The 20,355-nt window shown below is 36.2% G+C and overlaps 1 protein-coding gene and 1 long non-coding RNA gene across 3 annotated transcripts in view; one reads left to right on the forward strand and one right to left on the reverse strand.

Moving 5' to 3' along the window:
* The window catches only part of LOC139984152 (uncharacterized), a 99,518-nt gene that overhangs the window by 31,952 nt on the left and 47,211 nt on the right, over positions 1 to 20,355 (forward strand). The gene's annotated exons all lie outside the window — the stretch shown is intronic.
* Positions 1 to 20,355, reverse strand: part of LOC139984148 (uncharacterized) — a 54,410-nt gene that overhangs the window by 31,906 nt on the left and 2,149 nt on the right. The window contains exons 2-17 of one of the 2 annotated variants that reach the window (XM_071997899.1): positions 19,647 to 19,940; positions 16,857 to 16,958; positions 15,633 to 15,887; positions 14,438 to 14,557; positions 11,929 to 12,057; positions 10,209 to 10,313; positions 9,349 to 9,573; positions 8,054 to 8,164; positions 6,958 to 7,203; positions 6,544 to 6,666; positions 4,968 to 5,225; positions 4,306 to 4,419; positions 3,696 to 3,929; positions 3,292 to 3,411; positions 1,533 to 1,754; positions 424 to 528 (exon numbers count right to left, since the gene is read on the reverse strand). In XM_071997899.1, coding sequence (XP_071854000.1) covers positions 424 to 528; positions 1,533 to 1,754; positions 3,292 to 3,411; positions 3,696 to 3,929; positions 4,306 to 4,419; positions 4,968 to 5,225; positions 6,544 to 6,666; positions 6,958 to 7,203; positions 8,054 to 8,164; positions 9,349 to 9,573; positions 10,209 to 10,313; positions 11,929 to 12,057; positions 14,438 to 14,557; positions 15,633 to 15,887; positions 16,857 to 16,958; positions 19,647 to 19,940 — 2,763 coding nt within the window. The remainder of the gene's footprint in view (positions 1 to 423; positions 529 to 1,532; positions 1,755 to 3,291; positions 3,412 to 3,695; positions 3,930 to 4,305; positions 4,420 to 4,967; positions 5,226 to 6,543; positions 6,667 to 6,957; positions 7,204 to 8,053; positions 8,165 to 9,348; positions 9,574 to 10,208; positions 10,314 to 11,928; positions 12,058 to 14,437; positions 14,558 to 15,632; positions 15,888 to 16,856; positions 16,959 to 19,646; positions 19,941 to 20,355) is intronic. The other variant, XM_071997900.1, reaches the window with a different exon arrangement.

Raw genomic sequence — 20,355 nt, forward strand, 5'->3', positions numbered from 1 at the left:
TATGTAAGAGAAGCAGAGGCTTGATAAACTAACTACAGTGCTAAGCAGTATTCAGAGAAACAAGCAACAGAAACGAACTTAGAATATGTAAGAGAAGCAGAGGCTTGATAAACTTACTACAGTGCTAAGCAGTAGTCAGAGAAACAGGCAACACAAACGAACTTAGAATATGTAAGAGAAGCAGAGGCTTGATAAACTTACTACAGTGCTAAGCAGTAGTCAGAGAAACAGGCAACACAAACGTACTAAGAATATATCATTTTGAACTGATCTGATATCTGGTGACATTGAATTTATTAAAATATCATAATACATTTTCTTCTATTGTTCTAATTGTCCTTAGAAGGTTGAGAATGATGTCGACAGATTGTTATAAACTCAATGTAATGAGCAGCTTTAAACTGATGACACCATTTAACTTACCGATGAATAAATCATAATGTTCGATTGATGTGGAGAGTTCAATGTTGTATATAATATCCTCCCCTTCAGTTATCGTGGTACGGTCAGGTGAAATCATGATGATAGCTGAAAGAAGTTTTCAAAAAGAAAAGCCTAAAGTTATATATTTCATGAAATTCAAGTTAGATGAACGTAAGCTGCATTCCGAAACATATTTTCCAATATATATAACATTATTAGTTCATGGGGTATTTAATTTGGAGAGAAACTGATGTATAAATCGTTTGTGATGCATGCTTCTATTTTAGCTGATATTTTACATTTCATGTGGGAGAAAACGCATTGTAGATCGTTCCTCGGCATTTAAAAATGAAGAAGATTCACCGTCATGTTCACATGCCGATTACTTGGTCTTACTGTTAGGGGACTGGGGTTGACATGCCGATAACATGGTCTTGCTGTAAGGGGACTGGGGCTGACATGCCGATAACATGGTCTTGCTGTAAGGGGACTGGCCTGAAATGCCGATAACATGGATTTGTTGTAAGGGGACTGAGGCTGACATGCCGATAACATGGTCTTGCTGTAAGGGGACTGGGCCTGACATGTCGATAACACGGTCTTACTGATTTAATTGTGAATAATCGGTATTATATCTTTTTGCTTCCGTTGTTGAAGATTTCCGTCGTATTTCGCAATTGTCGAGATTCAATGCCAAATAAAACCTTCAGGTTTTGATGTAGTAACGTTGGGAAAATGACCAGACGCCTTTTACGAATATTAACTGGCGCCTAATTAGATGTTCTACAAGCAAATAGGACGCAAACTCTTGGGTTCAGGGGATAAAATACGCCCGGGTCTGCTTATGTACAGCTTGTAAGTGTACCACGATCAGCCTGTTGTCTTTGGAAGAGATCAATGTGCGTGCAGAATACAAGAACAGTTTCCATCTCGGTAATTAGCTGCCAATTTGAATATTTGCTGTCATATCTCAATGTTTTCTGTTGTACTACTTAGATTGAAGTATGTTGTTATCCTGGCTATGCCCTACAGCCTAGTGTGTCATACTCATATCAGATATTTCATGTAGCATCGTTGAGATTGGATAATTGGAAGTGCATATTCTATACCTGTATCTGTATCGACGATGCGGAACCGCATCGAATGAAGGGTTACATTTGGGACATCAATAAGTCGCAGAGAAAAGTCACACATTTCTGGATCAACGATGAAATCATCAAGTACTATGAAAGGAAGGCTGTCAGATACCAGAGATCCGGATGGAACGACGACTCGATTGATTAAGGATGTATTTGCAACATCAGTTAGACTGAAAGCACAGCCCTCCGTAACTAAAAAAAGAGGAATATTTAAAACGTTAACGTTAAGGCAAAATGGGTCTATAACTCGCATTATGATACTCAATCTCCTATAATTTCAATATATATATATATATATATATATATATATATATATATATATATATATATATATATATATATATATATATATATATATATATGTGTGTGTGTATATATATATATATATATATATATATATATGTGTGTGTGTGTATAAGTATATATATATATGTATGTATATATAAATATATATATATCATACTCATTAGTCATATATATATATACAATGGCGTAGGAAAGTACTTTTGAGTGGGGGGCTGAAGACTGATGGCCGGCCTGGGGAGGGGTCTAAGGGGAGGGGGTGTCCCCCTCCCCCTTTGGATTTTTTTTGCATTTCCAGGTGGCCTCAGATGCAATTTGGTGCAATATAGCACACTTCAACACCCACTCCATTTTGTAAAGAATTTTGCATTTTCACCTGGCCTTAGATGCAATTTGGTGCTTCAAATGAGATTTGTTTCTCATTTGTAAATGAAAAAGGGGTTTTCTGACTTGCGGAGCGGGGGGCGGAACGGTACTTCCGCCCCCCCCCCCCCATATTTTTCACTGGGGGCTGGCGCCCCCCCCAGCCCCCGGTTCCTACGCCCTTATATATATATATATATATATATACTCATGTATTTATATATAAATATATATATATATATATATATATATATATATATAAATATATATATACATATATTATATATATATATACATATATATATATATATGACTAATGAGTATGATATATATATATTTATATATATATATATATACTTATACACATATATATTTGTATACATATATTCGCCCGATGAATCCCAAGGACAAACCCAATCGTGAAGTGGATTTTTTCTGGAGTGTTCGTCTTTAATAATTCGTTTTATGTCTGCCATACCACGTGCTGCACATTCATTTCATGATCACGGTTAAACTTGCCTCTAAAAGTGGTAATTTTGTGTACATTGTTAGATTCAAAAGCAACATGGGTGTACTCTGTACAAATTTGACGAGTACGCCATACGCTCTCATCGACATTAATAACCTATATATATCTATATCTTTTATATATATATATATATATATATATATATATATATATATATATATATATATATATATATAATATAACGAAATTCCACGTTTACTCCAAAAGAAAATATTATTAGAGAAAACCAGAGAAATAAGATATGACTCATAATTGACAAATAAGGAGTAAGTTTTAGAAAATATATTGGAATTTTCGGTCCCCCTGGGACCTTCGTCAGCAATACTTGGCAGTCGAATCAATCAGTCATTCGACTGCCAAGTATTGCTGACGAAGGTCCCAGGGGGACCGAAAATTCCAATATATTTTCTAAAACTTACTCCTTATTTGTCAATTATGAGTCATATCTTATTTCTCTGGTTTTCTCTAATAATATATATATATATATATATATATTTGTATATATATCTTTCATCAAGAGGTAAATTGACTTACAGAACTCCATTTCAGTGTCGTCGTACTGGAAAGCTTTATTAAGAACTGCTGTAATAGTGAATACTGGCTCATTGGATTCTTCTTCGACCGACGTCGGTGAAATTTGAAGAAGTGGTAATGCTATACAAAATAAAAATTTACCCTCAATTGCCAAATAATCTAATAAAAGATTAATTGTCATATTTCCAGAATTTCGTTTACCCTATGTTTTTTTTTACGGTGTACGGATGTTACAATTGTATTGTATGATTACTGTTCCATCTTAATTAAGGAGAAGAAATCTCAATGCGATTAACATGTTTAGGCCTACACGTAAGTCCAACAACTGTTATCGACTCTGCGTTTTCTCATGAAACTCATTTGACTTCATGAAGAGTGTCCATAACCATAAAATTTAGCCTTACCAAAGTCATCATCACTGATTGTTATTGTTAGAGTGTTCATTGTTGGACTGACGATGACGCTGTCGGTTACTTCAACAATGGATACCACAAACGTTTCAGCAGTTTCGACGAGGTCATCATCAAGTATAGCTACAGATGAAGTACCAGTTACTTGTCCTGCACCTATCAAAACACTAGATGTGGTGATCTGGTAATCTGCATTCTCGGTTGCGTTGATTCCTTGATAAAGTAAAGCTGTAGGATAAGGGCAAGGGATATAAATATCCACATGTTTTTTTTTTTTTCATTTATATCATTTTATATTTTTTTATTCATAATTATATTTTTATATCGTAACAGAATAATTTCTGCATATTCCGTTGAGTTCAGTATTTCCAGGCTTTACTACTTTGACATGAGTATAAATGTGATTAGATATTTGTGTCGTAATCACTGAATGTAATGTTTGTAATCTTCGGAGCAAATACTTCGTGAGCAAATAAGTATACTAGTGTCATGAATAGTAAAAAATGCTAACAATACAGAACCGTTATGGAATGCTGAAGTTAGGGTAACAAATTTAAATCCCGAACTTTTAGAGGAGAGGAGCATAGCGGAGAGGAATACTTACAAACTACGATGTCTTCAGAATCCAATGCACTTGACAGATTAACTATAACTTCAACGGTTTCTCCTTCTCTCACGACGGATGTAGATACATCAAGTGTGACCATTTCTTGAACTCCTAGATAGGTGATAAGATATATTGATTTTTTTTGGGGGGGGGGTTTCAATTTATTGAACGCAAACATGACATTCATAACAAAATTACAGGTACAAATAACAACACTTTATCAGACAATCATGTTTGATTCTACATAGATATGATGTTAACTCCAATATTGTGATCATAATCATAAAATATAACATATCAGGGAGCACTAGAAGGAAGCTATCAGAAAGTCAGACGGATCGATGGTCACCGTGAAACATATGCTTAGGATTCGCAGCATCGGATTAAAGTCCATGTGCGTATTAAATGATGAAAACGTTATAGCTTGCCTAGTTTGTAGAGAAGCTGAAGTCATGTTAACAGCATTATGAGGCTTTTCGATATTAATGATAACATTGGCATAACCTAATCGATTTCATTTTGAATGATTTTCTAAGGTGTGAAGTTTCATGAATTAGTGTACTGTTAACATAATTGTTCATCACAGTTGTAACGTGTACGCAGTGAGATATTTAAGGTTCGATGATTTTATAATTCTGTGGTGATAACGGATTACTTACTGTCTTGTAATGTGATTGAAAAGGAACATACAGCCACATTCCCAGATGGATCTTCAAACACGTAGGATACTTCTGTAACACCCAAAGGAAAAAAGTCTCCAGTGTCGTGGGTGTGGGTTATGAGAGTTACTGATCCCGAGTTATCCGTAGCAGTCGGTACAGGAAATACTACTATAGTGCCGTTGGATCCGACAGGTACATCTATTATGATGTCATCGCTGCATCCCATAATGGTAGGTTCTATAACATCAACTAGTGCTGAGAATATAAAGTACATTAATGTTAACGACGCATCATATCACATTTATCTTAAAACTTCATCAGTTTGATCCACAAGATCATTTTTACAAAACAAAACAAAAGTCGGTTGTTCTAACGCTCTGCATTAGTACCTTCTAATCTATTGTTGGATAAGAACATATCTCTGTCCTGAAAACTCATTGGAGAATGGGAGACGGTTGCGTATTTCTTAGTGCAGGCGTCACACTGTCCCAAAATTGACACCAGATGGCCATACGAATATGGAATGTTGAATTTCGCACGAATTCAGTTCCTGCAGAATGGCATACTTTGGTGATAAGACAACCAGGAAAAAAGCAGCATTGCTTCTTTCGATGCACCTCAGAGAACATGATGAGCAAGACTTACAGGCCCATCACCTCATCAGCACCTCCGCAGCTTCGGCTGTTGATTGGCTGTTGACCAAGTTCGGGGCCATCTTCGTGCGAAATTCAAAATTCCATATTCGTATGGCCATATGGTGTCAATTTCGGGACAGTGTGACGCCTGCATTAAAGGTACCTGCTTAGAGGGCACGATACGATGGATATTTCAGTGCTGACTCGTCGTTGTAATTCAAAGCAGAGGCTCTGGAGGACTTTCTCATTTTGTACAGTAGATTTTTCCTTTAATAGGTCTTTTAATAAGTGTGTGGAATATTTTTTATTATCATTAAGATTAGAACCCACAATGTTGAGCGATTTTCGTTTCAAGGCTTGCATTGTTTTTCCCTCGACTTTGTAACCGAACACTTCTCCGCTGATTATTATTATTATTGGTACACTGACTTTCCGATCGAGATCACAATACCGATTACAACTGGACATAAACAAAATAAATAATTTCCTTCCAAAATATTATTTCACATGATAATATATGAACCACAAATATTCAAAAACAGTAAGTAGGTGTTTACGGAAAGTAATCAATTGGTCAAATGGTCAACCTAACAGGGTGCGCGCACGTTAACTACATGTTGTTAGTGAAACAAACCTACGGAAGTGGAGATACTGCAAGCGAGTTGATTGTTTCTGATAAAGATCATTCTTGCAATGATTTACAAATGTGTGTCTAGGAGCATAGGATGCAAATTGAAGTCTGATTTAACAAGGGGCCTGAAGCACCAGTAGTATTGGTCTAATTCTAACCTGCTGAATGTAAAATATCACTCGTTTGAAACAGTGTATCCCGTATGACGACGGGAGGTGGGGTTATGTCCCACCGCTTCCTCCCCCCACCCCCCACCCCCCCCCCCCCCTCAGTGCGCACGCCACTAGTTCACATAATAAGAACTTACAACAAATGTCATTCACTGCTACAAATCCATTCGTACAGTCACATCGAAATCCAAGTGGAGTGTCGACACAAATTGAAGATACGGCGTCGCAGTCATGAATCATCAAATCACACTCGTTACGATCTGTAGAAAAAGAATTCGTAGCGTGTAACCTACTGTCGGATTGCATCATCTCTCGCTGCATTGAATTTTAGAGAGGAAGGCATGACCACGCCATGTGCTACCTTTGCACCATTTTTTGTTGTTTCTACGTGTTAATTTACTTAATTGGTGGCCCTTACGTAATCCAATTGATGTGAGCCGTTGTTAGATTCACTATTCGTAGTCGTTTCGGACTAGTGATATGTGATCATATTTCTATTACATATTGAAGGATATTATTTAGGATTAGACCACAGGATATGAAGGTCTTACCATCATCTAGTATGAGTACTTCTAACTCTCTTGGACAATCGACTCCTAAGACTAAAGGTTGGCTCACTTCTGTGATAGTCACCAGAAAAGTTTCTGTTTCCTCAAAAACAAGGTCATCGATGATATCAATAATTACGTCTTTTTCTCCTCCGAAGTCTACCATCATCGGAATAGTTACAAAAATCATTTCCTCATACCCTTCGTAATCCTCTCCACGAGTAGCATTCACATCTGTTAATTGTAAGACTACGAACAAGACATGTAATGATTATTAACTGTTAAAAACTTGTAACTTCTGAACTCGACTATAAACACGACAATTCGATATCAGTCTCGACAGTGGAATCCACATTTGGACAAGTGCGCGCAAAATTGCTTTGTCCCGGCATTTGCCTCCTGCGAGGTTACACAGCGCGCAAAATTTGATATGAATACAACGTTTTATCCAAAAACCCAAGCAATGTTTTTAACTTCATGGTCGATATGGAAAATCAAAATATGCTTACTTTGGATAGTTTGCATAAGGGGGCTCATACCTGTGATGAGACAGGCAAGAAATGGACATATAACTTCTTCTTTTTCTCTCCAAATAATGTAATGTTGAGTAAAAACATCCATTAGAGAAGATGCCATAGATGAGGTAAAACTTTCCCCTGTTTGCAAGATAATTTCGTGCACAGCCCTACTTCAATTCAAATTTATGTTTATATTAGACTAATCAACCCATGTTGTTTCTTATTTCATGTTTTATGAGATATTTCTCTCTCTCCCTCTCTCTCTTAATGAATCAACTATTGATACATACACAAAGTGTTCACTGAGTTCATTGCAATCTTTACCGTTATGTTCTCAACTGAAAAGTTCACAACCGACAAAATCAATTCGATCTTTCTAGCAAACGAATATAACGTTGTAACCTTAACAGTATATTAACAACGTTAATAGTATGTTATCAAGTATTTTGCTCCTGTTTGGATGTAAAGAATATAGTTTATCAATGTTAATTTCATTCCGAATACTTTGTCCTATCAAATCCTTACATATATTCAATACAGTATCTGTAACTAACGACAACTGATATATATATATACTTTACCTACAATTACATCATTTTGAAGTAAAAGGGGAGGAGCAATTTGAAGAGGTATCACCAGGTCGCCCTCACTTTCAATGACAGAGATTGTTACATCCGGGAAGCAGACGGTGGCTGTAAATCAAATCATTTTTTTAAAGCAAATAAATTTCATTAAACCACAGAATCAACATCCTCTGCAATTGGACATGCTGACATATTACCTACGTGATCAGACGATGTTTTTATTGAAGGCAGCATTGGATCTTTTTTAACCAATAAAGCTTTATTTAATGCGCACTCCTTCAGCATTTAATTTATCACAAAATGTAGTCAATTATTAACCATTTTGCAGCATCCTAGTGTCATGAAATATCATTAGAATTACTAAACAGATACGGCTCATTCCTCGTATCCTGTGACAATAATACTTTGGCGAATACATCGTCCATTTTCTATCTTCACGCTACTGATTAGACCCAGGAATTACCTCCAGGTTGAAACGCGTGTAGCAATAGCACATCAGTTAAACATTTGCACCGTGTAAGGTGACAGTATTTTACAACATGGACGTACAACTACCATGTGTCATATATAGTAGAGATCCATTTTCCAAGGCATGTAAAATTAATACAAACGAGCTCGGTAAAGTGAATTGATTTAGTCCGGAATGAAGTCCGTTGACCAATCTTATAATTTCTTATTACCATTATAATCGACGTCATTGCAGTTACTTCCTTTATATCGCTAAATTATTCATAGTCATGCGGTCAGTATGTACCGGTATATTGTAGCGATCCCCTTTGCAAGGCATGAAAACATGATCATTGGTATTGCTTTCAATCAACTTCTTCGCTTTGACCAAATTTGCTCTAATAGTTCAAAGAGATCCTCAGAAGAACTGAAAACAACGTCCCGATTCCTCTCTCATCCCAATCTGTCTCCTCTTCGCCTAATTAAAAACCATTTTTACATCCTGAACATCCCAGATCTTCTCTAAAGATCAGTACCTCTCATTATTACCCCCGTCTCTAAAAGAGTTCCTGCTAGGATCTAAACGCAAGGCCGTCTAATTTTTAAATATTTTCATGCAAAGGTTTCTTCGCAGGAGATAAGCAGCTTCAGAAGAAAAAATGCTCCTAAATATTCATTTCTCCAACAACGGTGGTAAAGTTAAAAGTATAGTAACACGATTAACCATTACATTGAGAAAATTAAACGTTGAATGTTTTTGATTGCCATAGTAATTTAAAGAGAGGAAATTGACCAATAAATGAATAGGCCAATGTTTCACATTGTAATTAGAAATAGGTACTCACCGAAATCATCGTCCTCGATTGTCACTATGACTCTTCCCGAATTTATAACAGCGGGCGAGGACACGTTTACAATTTCAACTGTGAAGCTTTCTAAATCTTCTATAAGATTATCCCGAATAATCGTAATCGCGATAGCCCCATTCTGAACTCCTGCAGTTAGTTCAATCGAATCAGGAATGAAATAGTCTGTGCCTCTGCTTGCGGTGATGTCAGTTATGTTGATATCTGCAAATATGTGTATAGATACATGTATGTGTATAGATACATATGGAGGCTGGAAGCTTTTCATTGTTGTGGATTTTCCGACTGATTACAATATATATATATATATATATATATTTATATATGTATATATATATATATATATACTGTATATATATACTGTATATATATACTGTATATATATATATACTGTATATATATACTATATATATATAACTATATATATAACTATATATATAACTATATATATATATAGATATAACTATATATACATATATATAACTATACATATATAACTATATATAACTATATATATATATATAACTATATCTATATATATATATATATATATATATATATTGCCTTGGTCGTATATTTCCACTTTTTTAACAGGGTCATAGGATTTAAGAATGATTACGAGTTGGTTAGCGTCACCAATGATCTCTATATTCGGGAGCCGGGATCCGAGCCCGGGCATCCCGCTTAATATGCTGACACCCTAGCCAATTAAGCCAGTTAGGAAGTTTGTTATATCCCTAAAGGCTTTTTGCAATCTCTCCAACAATGCTAGTTATGTTTTGTTTCATTTTTTGCCTTACTCTAGATTTCAATAACGATGTTTAAAGTTTTTTCCTTACCTATCAAGATAGCCGTAGCCAGTATCCGAGTCAGGCGAAGACCCAATACTACGATGCCATTACCCTCGGGGACAGAAACAAACTCCATAGTGAACCCCAAGTAAGCTGTTGTGTAAGGATAAAACCAAGAAGTATATATCATTGTGAATTATATCATACACGAAATCACTTACGTAACATCATATATTATAAACGAGAAAGTAAAAATGATGTGAGAACCTTGGGGTGGGGAAAAATCATGCCCAAAATGAAAACACGTTCATCCCCAAACCAAATACATCAAACTGTACGTCAAAGTCATAACTTCTTTGTGTATTGCATCATATATATCTACACGCTATTGGGATTGAATCAAAGTATTTTTTTAGTTATTACAACACAGCATCGGTTTTGGAATCTAAAGAAACTTGGTTTCAAGCAATTTGCTCGTAGTTTTCTCAAAATTGGGAGTGTCACTGAAAAAAAGGACTGTTTCAAAAACCATGTTTACAAATTATAAAGAGAATGGAAACATTTGCACCAATATTCGTATCTGATTAAATTCGTAAATACTATTTTTGTTTCCATTTTCAGTTTCATTCTTATACAGAAGAGAATTAAAGTAAGTCGAATTCGTCAAATAGGGATAACATGAAGTATATCAGGAAAAAAAATTGGTTTTTGGAAACTGAAATGGAATTTCTGTAGAAAATGTACTTACCATTCCGTATGATATGCTTACGACAAATATCTCGAATCAGAACTCATGTGCCATGAACCACTCACTTAAGTGTAATAAAGCCAAATTAGGTAAAAGACCGACCCCGATTACGGTCTTGAATATTTGGTTTGGTAGAGTACAAACAAATAAATTCACCGGAAATAAGTAATATTCAAACCACAGTGGCTCGTTTATACTTTCAACATTCATACTTCATTTATGAATGTTAATGATTTGTTCCTAGTTTTCTTTTCCTTCTCCATTTCTACTTAATTGACATCATAAATTTCGCTTTTGGAAAATTTGTCAATGCTACCATGCAATGTCTTTCCTCTTTCTTTGGAGTATCGAATGTCTCACTTTTGTTTTAGATGAGATAACTTTACCACTCGAGTTTGAAATTGAAACGCATAAGACGTAGTACTCGTTTTTAATGGAAGTCGTACTTTAATAAAGACGATGTTATAAAAGTGGTAGTAATTCAAGTTGCTTTGTAATAGTGGCTATATGTCCGCATAACGTCATTTCTTATTCTCACTTTTCTTTGCTGTTTATTTTCTATTTTTTTACGACCAATCTTCCCCCTATAGGGTATATTGTCTGAAACGTATCGTGCATTGTTCAAAGGTTATGTTAGAGATGTCATTAAGTATGAGAGTGTTTGCAACTTCAAAATGAGAAGAACCAATAGTTAAGTATACTTTTTTTCAATAAGTTTTGGAATACTGGTTCGAAATATTGATATTTTATTTCTTTCACTGTGAGCCGTTTTTGCCTTCAGAGGTGTTGGTTTGGGGTTTAAAGTTTTTATTGAATGAAAGTGACTGGAGTGGGGCAGCCACTGTAGGAAAACGAAGCTGGAACCGGAAACAAATCACTTTGTAAAAGTAAACTGCTAGGTCAGCTTTCTTGAAAGCTTTCAAATTGTAATATATTCATACATATTGCCGTCAGCCTATTCATACGTTCGATACTATTGTAACAGTTTAGCGGAAGACCAAAACAGAAAAGTCGCAATACCTGCTTCACAGGGTCCGGAAGCTGCGCTTTGAAGTCCAGGTTTACATCTACATTCAAAAAATCCATTATTAGTTTCGATGCATTGGTGAGAATCTAAGTTACATACCTCCTCGTGGCAACGTGAAAGATCTGCGGAATCGACGAAAGGAAGAAAAGGTGTTTCGTGTTGTTTTAGACAATAAAATTGTCAGCCGAATCGATGGATTGATAACAATCTGATTAACACACACCATCACTGCTAAGGAACGACTTCAAAGTAATTTGTGATTTGAGTTGCGTGATATAAATACTTTTGTGAACCAAATCTTTACATTGATTAAAAAAAACTAAATTTCATACTTCGTCGTGGCAAAGAGAAAGATCTCAAGCAAGGAAGGAAAGCAGAAAACGTACTATGTGATCCGCAACTTGTTAAAGAGGCTAGTTATACTGATATTATGGACCGTAAAAATTTCACTATGACACTAAATTGTCGTCTGGTGGCGGTGGATTTTTTTTCCTTCTTGACTTAAGCAATAAAAATATTTTTTTATTTGTAATATAAAACACTTTACATTTTTTTTTCTTGTACAAAACTGTAGTTTCATGCTTGTCAATAGGTGCCAATATCGATGTATTTTATCTGGATTTTACAAAAACACATTTAACAGTCTGAGTGTGACCACTACACCGTGAAAACACCCTGACATACATCATGAAAACACTCTGACATACATCATATAAACACCCTGGCATACATCATATAAACACCCTGACATACATAATATAAACACCCCGACATACATCATACATATAAACACCCTGACATACATCGTATAAACCCCCTGACATACATCATATAAACACCCTGGCATACATCATATAAACACCCTGACATACATCATGTAAACACCCTGACATACATCATACATATAAACACCCTGACATACATCGTATAAACCCCCTGACATACATCATATAAACACCCTGACATACATAATATAAACACCCCGACATACATCATATAAACACCCTTGCATATATCATGTAAACATCCTGACATACATCATACATATAAACACCCTGACATACATCATATAAACACCCTGATATACATCATATAAACACCCTGACCTACATCACATAAACACCCTGATATACACCATATATACACCCTGACATACATCATATAAACACCCTGACATACATCATATAAACACCCTGACATACATCATATAAACACCCTGACATACATCAAAGAAATACCCTGACATAAATCACATAAACGCCCCGACATACATCATATAAACACCCCGACATACATCATATAAACACCCTGGCATACATCATATAAACACCCTGGCATACATCATATAAACACCCTGACATACATCATGTAAACACCCTGACATACATTATACATATAAACACCCTGACATACATCATATAAACCCCCTGACATACATCATGTAAACAACCTGATATACACCATATATACACCCTGACCTACATCATATAAACACCCTGACATACATCACATAAACGCCCCGACATACATGATATAAACACCCCGACATACATCATGTAAACACCCTGACATATATCATATAAACACCCTGACATACATAATATAAACACCCCGACATACATCATATAAACACCCTTGCATATATCATGTAAACACCCTAACATATATCATACATATAAACACCCTGACATACATCATATAAACGCCCTGACCTACATCATATAAACACCCTGACATACATCATATAAACACCCCAACATACATATATAAACACCCCGACATACATCATATAAACACCCTGACCTACATCATATAAAACACATTCCTTAGTGGAGTCCTCCAAGATTATCCATATCTGGACACTTATATTATAATACAGCCTGTTGTTAACATTTTATATTTCATGAGATTGCATGACATGCTAAGAGCGCAAGAAATGCTGTCAATGGCGTCATCGTCTGGAGTATTTACTAAACTTACCATAAACTGGTTTTGTCTAGCTGCCGCTTTACCCCAAAACGGACCTGTCTTACTGCAGCCGGCTGCAGTGTCACGACGAGGAAGGTTTCGCCAAAACAGTTGAGGCAAAAGCCGGAAAAAGGGGCATGCGACAGACTTATTTTTGTTCTGAGCAAACAATCCTGACGAGGTCAATGTATCGCTTTGAATGACACGTAACATGAAGAACCATGTCCAGGACGCAAATATGGTCACAAAGCAACTGATGGTTACTTATATACCAAAATGAAGCCATTGATTAACACTACTTTACCAGTACGAAAGTGGAATTAATATCGAACCGAATTCTGATTTTTATTGGAAAGGGTATTCACCGGGTCAGTCTGCTTCCTGCCCAAACGTATACATATTATAGTATTATGGAATGCAGCCAATTGTGTAAATGAATAACAGTTATGCTATCCAATCAACTATACTAGTTATTTCACAAAGTACGGTAATCGACAACATATTAGAGAAAATAGAATGAGAGCGTGTTATTACCTGTCTCATTGCAATCTACAAAGGAAAGATCGACTAAGCATTCACATCTGTAGAGAAGATCGCCTTCATTGTTGACCACGCAAATAAAGTTATCTGAACACGGTTTCTCAAAGCAGGGATCTGGATGAATTGTAACAACAACCAATGATTGCTAAACATCTTGCATACATCAGTATCTTCAAAGAGCGACAAATAAGATCTTCATATCAAACATGTATATTGAGTTCAAATTAAACCACAAAGCTTACGTTCTTTTCATTTTACGTTCCCCGATAGGATAGTAATCTCTCATAGAAGTTATTTTAGCTACACGACTAGTAGATTTAATATAATGATTGAACTTTTCTATGCGAAAGGAATTTTATTTCGCGTTTTAAAGGCAATTAATCGTTGAAACAAATGCTTACATATAAACTAGTAATATGTCTACTATAATCCAAATCTACTTCTTATACCATATGCTATGTTGAACCCTGGTCGTTATACAAGCTTAAAAAGTCATCACAGCTTGCTATATTGTTGCTTTATAGCAAGTGACTTATACAGAGATTTATGTTTATAACAAAAACAATGAGCATGGTACACTACCCGTCTAAAGCCCCCTTAAGTATTCAATGTCTACGGTCTAATTATATTTTTGCTTTATACCACTGAGAAGCAAACCAGCGATGTACGTGTTGGCAAGAATTTTGACCCCTTCGCAGAGTGAGTGAATTTGCATTCTGAACTTTATTGAAATGGCCAGTGTTTATGCCATAAGTGACCTTGAATCAAATATATTTCTTGTCATAGTTGGGTGCAACATGTTTTGTTTTTCCTCCTTATTTACATCGTTATTATTTACTTTGAACTTTTACAGTGGTCCAACTCTAGGGTATGTCAAGATATCAACGGCAGAACTGCTGTGACTTGTTCCCAAATTTTAAAGACGAACAAAATTGGTTTAAATGTTTATGAAAGACATAACAAGTTGGACAGTGTGCAACTTATTCATCACACCACACCTGTTTGCGTCAAGTTCAATTTGTTACAAACTTGATATCACTTCAAATGTTGTTACTTCGAAAACGCTTCAAAGGAATTAAATACAAATTTCGTCAGGATGTCTAAGATATGTGTCTCCAACATAACATTTCCCTTGGGCTATAATTTCAAGTAGACTAACTGTAACATGTTCCTATCATATAATACTTACTGTCTAAAATTGTGACATCAAAGGATGAAAGAAGAATACCACCCGAACCAAACACGTAAACCCTCGCTACACCTAAAACAAAACTAAATTTGAAGAATCCTTCTTGGACAGTGGGAACAGCGGCGGCAAATTCTTCTCCTGGATATTTGACATATACTGAGGAGACGTCACCCTTTACAAACCAGGAAGCATCATGATTATTGCCATTTTCAGCCACAAACACAAGGTCAGGTTGGTCGGAAGCTTTAAAGACCGCTGTTTACAAATAAAAAAAAGCAGAAAGGGTGTGAGAAGCAGTTTAATTTATTAGAGTAAAATTCGACGGACTATACTGATTGGACAGGATAATGATGGATATAATACATGAATACACATTTCTGTGTTTACAACGTTTTAAACAACGTCGTATAGTTATCAATCTGAAATAGTCAGACGTCGATGCTGTTATGAGGTCTGTGCATTCTATTCAAGGAACGTACAACTGTTGTACGTAGTTAAGTTTAATTGATTGCGTACCTTGGGAATGTGTTAATACAAACTCTTATGTAATCGCTACGCCGTGTTAGCTCCTCTTTGGCGGTAGCTTATATGAGAGAGTTCTATTCACTCCGCCCAACAAGAAGGGTGGGCGTCTTCTCTTTGCTATACATGGTTGCCTATATTTTCGTTATCTGTCAACGCCGTTCTAATTTGTGACTTTTACATTGTCGTCCTGTGTTGCTCGTGTCTGCTTCCACGTGCATTTTGATATACCTTACTCAATTAATACACCTTTGCGTTAACCCTGGCATTCAGTTGGATATCGCCTTTACCGTTGTTTCTCGCACCGAACTCTCACCGGACGCAGTCGTTCAGCACGCAAACCTATTTATTCACCAAATCCAGAGCCACGCTATCTCGCCAACCTATTTATTTGCCAATTTCAGAACCACGCTTTTCTTGCCACCCTTTTTAGTCGCCAATTTCAGCACCACGCTCTCGCCACGTGACCAAACCCACCTCTTTCGCCAACATACCATGAATCACTCTCTTGCAAGTAATTGAATTAATTTGTTATTTGTGTTCAGCTATCGTGTGTTATCATTATAATTCAACAGAACAAATTCTCATTTCTCCTCTATTCTTTTGTGTTCGTGACTGATGGTAATTCTCGAGTAGTTGAAACTCTCTTATAGATAACTAGCAGTCACGTAACAATGCTCTTACTTAAATAACAATACTCACCACTATCTAGGCAACCTTGATTATCCTGACAACTACAAATGTACAGTTCCTCATTTTCAATACATGGCTGGTTTGAAGAACAAGGATCAAACGTGCATGGAGCTGAAAATTGCAATATAAAGGACGATCATTTTAGACATTTAATGTTATTATGTTCAACAGTGTTCTCCATTATCAATTTCCCTGAGATCGATAGATTAAACGCAATGTTTAATATACAGTGTTTTTGTGTCCACTTTAAGGTTCCCTTGAATTCAGTACCTTGTCCAAGTTGCTTTTGTGTTTGGAACTCAGCAGTGTGTTGTGATCGTTAAAAACATTGATTTATCTTCGATCCCGTATACGTACGTGCAATTTCATTCACAAAATGTATTAACCTATTGTAATTAACTTGGAGTGTTTAAATGCCTCGTTTATAAGTCGTATTAAGTCATTACGTTGTGAAGCTCATTTTGTTGCTTAAATACATTACAACGTTATGTGTTAACCGCTGTGCCATAATGTAAACTTACTTTGTCTCAAATCATCATGTGGTACAACATATGTATCATCACAAGTCGTTTTCCTTTAGGAAATCATTCAAATCATTTGTCAAAAGAATAACCCACTCTTACCCATGTTAGTACAATTTATGACGTCATATTACAACGTTCTAACTGTAAACCGCACTGTACTAAACTTACAAATACAATGAACCAGAAGTAAATAGAGTGTGGGCAATCCCGGTGTGCTTTTCCCTTTGAGTAATACTTCAAAATGTGTCGGAAAACAAACTGTGGGAATTTTGAGAGCGAAGACATTATTAATCTGAGGATCCGAAGACAATAATTAATAATTCTATTAATCAGCAGTATTATTTACGACGCTTTGGCGCCCACAAATGTGATAGAAACCCGCAAGAGCTGATGGTTTACAACTTACACGTCAAATAGCTTTCAATTCAACATTTTAACTCAAATTTGGAATCTTTTCAATGTAAAAAGTCATTTCAGATGGGAAAATTCGTAGATTGCTCTTGGATGAAAAATCCCACATTAGTATGACCCGGGCGGGAATCGAACCCCGAACCTCCCGATTGCTAAGCCTCATTGCTTCGAATACCACCGAGCAATTATCAAACAAGAGAAGATTAAACCTTACTTTTGTCCATGACTAGATTATCGTAAGATTCGATACTATAGCAGGATCTACTTCAGAAGCCAAATGACAAGTAACAGTAACAGAAGGGACAAAAAACACGCACAGAATACAGACAGGTTAATGAGCATGGTGAACACAAAGAGATAGATGTAAGGGGATTAGTATATAGACAAGGGGTGGAGAAAAAAAAGGAAACCAACAGGGGAAGAGGAGAGGTATGAGATAAACAGTAGAGGGACAAAGAGAGGATTAAGGAAAGGGGGTAGGGAAATTTTTCTTTATTTGTAATCACTATATCAAACTGTGATATTGATATGTAATTTTACTACAGCAAAAACCAAAAATGAAAAGCGAAGCAAATCAAATCAAATCAAACCAAAACTCAAGTGTGTTAAAGTTATATTAACTACGCCGAAAGGCGTTTGGGCTAGATTGGGGGAACTTTGCATCTGAAACATCAAAGTAGTATAAAACAAGAGCAAGAAATATCTCAAAATGCTGTAGCTTCAGAAAGTTTAGCGCCCTGGGGCCTTCAACTACGTTACAATGAATCTGAAGTCTTCTTTCAAAAGTGTTTTGTACTTAAATGAAGCGTCAGAAAAGTGACACAGTTTAAGTCACCAAGACACCCCACAAGGGCTCAGAAAACATTGGGAAGAAACCTTACTGCTCTCTCTCCAACTTGTATTTTCGTGTTTTGAACTCGCTACGAGAGAACAAGAAGTCTTTAAAACGCTGCAGCTTCCAGAGTGGGGGAGGGGAGCGTCTTCATCCACTGGTTCACTGGAGGGGCTGAGATATCATACTCCACATATTAAAATTAGATAAATTCCTGTTTTTGCCATGTATTTATGTGCGTCTAAAATCTATAGCAGAGGCCTATCAGAAAGACTGCATCACTGTAATATTAGCCACCATACAGTTTAAAATACTCCCTATGCATACCGAACAAATTGTCACTTTGTTGGTATAAGTTTTAAAACGGCATATCACTGCAGTCTGTCAAAAAAGCAAGACGTTCTAAGAAATCAACTGGCTTCATCTGCCAAATTTGCGGGAAATAACCAGTCGGATAGCAATGGTTCACATAACAAACTGCGGTGCGGCACTGATACAACAAATCTGAAGAAAATACAAACATTTGCTGAAATTCTATCCTGAAAGCTACCACAAATGGATTTTGTAGAGGTCCTGTCCATGATAGGTAAATATCGTGAGTTTCATATCCAAAAACGTAGAGTAACAGAAATTGAGTAATACGTCGAACTCTCCTTCATTTACATCGCTTTATCGGTATTTCAGTGTACTAGCCACAGACACCGACAAAACGGTCCAATGTTTATTGTAAAACAATTAAATATTTAGATTGTTAAACGTTTATTGAGAACCCGATATATGCTTGAGACCCCCAACCCCTCCCCCACCTCACTCCCCCTCTCTGGCTCTCTGGGTTTAATTTTTGCAGATGCCCAAGGCTGACAGAGATTTTCAAAACACAGAAACATCCCTTGTGAAGTTAGCCCAGGTCGCAGTAATCTCCGTCGACCGAACTGTTCAAATCATTTTTACAAAACATTTTAACAACGCAATAAAAGGTTGAACTTGACAAAATCTTCTTGCTGTCATGATCTCTAAATGAACAATACTCACAAAAGTTTAAGACATCGAAGCTACAAGTCGCGTCAGACCCAAATGGAGTCGGTTTTACCACGGTGCTATTTCCTGGAGGAAATGAATACGTATACGTATCTGTACCCGGGACCGACGTAGGCGGGACTACCGTAGGTGTAGGAAACTCAATGTCACCCGATGGCAGGATAATATAGACACTACCGCCATCATCGTGTAGGAATCGCCATGAAAATGAAGCAGACCTGTCAGATGTTCCAGAAAACAAACGAATTTCTCCAAAACCTTCACATCCACCTAATTGAGAATTGGTATCTGCAAAATATAATGAACTATTGGTAGTTCCGTATAAAATGTGTATGTTTCTCTTTCGAGATTCTGCTTTCTGACATGTCACCAAAACAGAACTAGTAATTTTCGATACAGGTGACAAACGCCTACAGTGGAATTACGACCTTCCTTACCGGTTTCGAACCTTTTTTACAGTGTTAGGTGATGTGTTAAAATAAACTATAAAGTTAAACTAAATATCATACCTAGTTGAATTTGCTTCTTCTATGTCCTTCATATACAATATAGGTTTATATGAAACTTCATCACTGCTTGAAAAACTCTCTGACTCTCAGGAATTTTCTATGTTATTTGATTCATACTTGGCAATATTTGAAGAAATGCCTTAAACAAACCACAAAAGCTGCCAGCATGTAAATGAGTGCTATCATGCAATTAG

The sequence above is a fragment of the Apostichopus japonicus genome, chromosome 17 (genome assembly GCF_037975245.1).
Source record: "Apostichopus japonicus isolate 1M-3 chromosome 17, ASM3797524v1, whole genome shotgun sequence".
Classification (NCBI taxonomy): Eukaryota; Metazoa; Echinodermata; class Holothuroidea; order Aspidochirotida; family Stichopodidae; genus Apostichopus; species Apostichopus japonicus.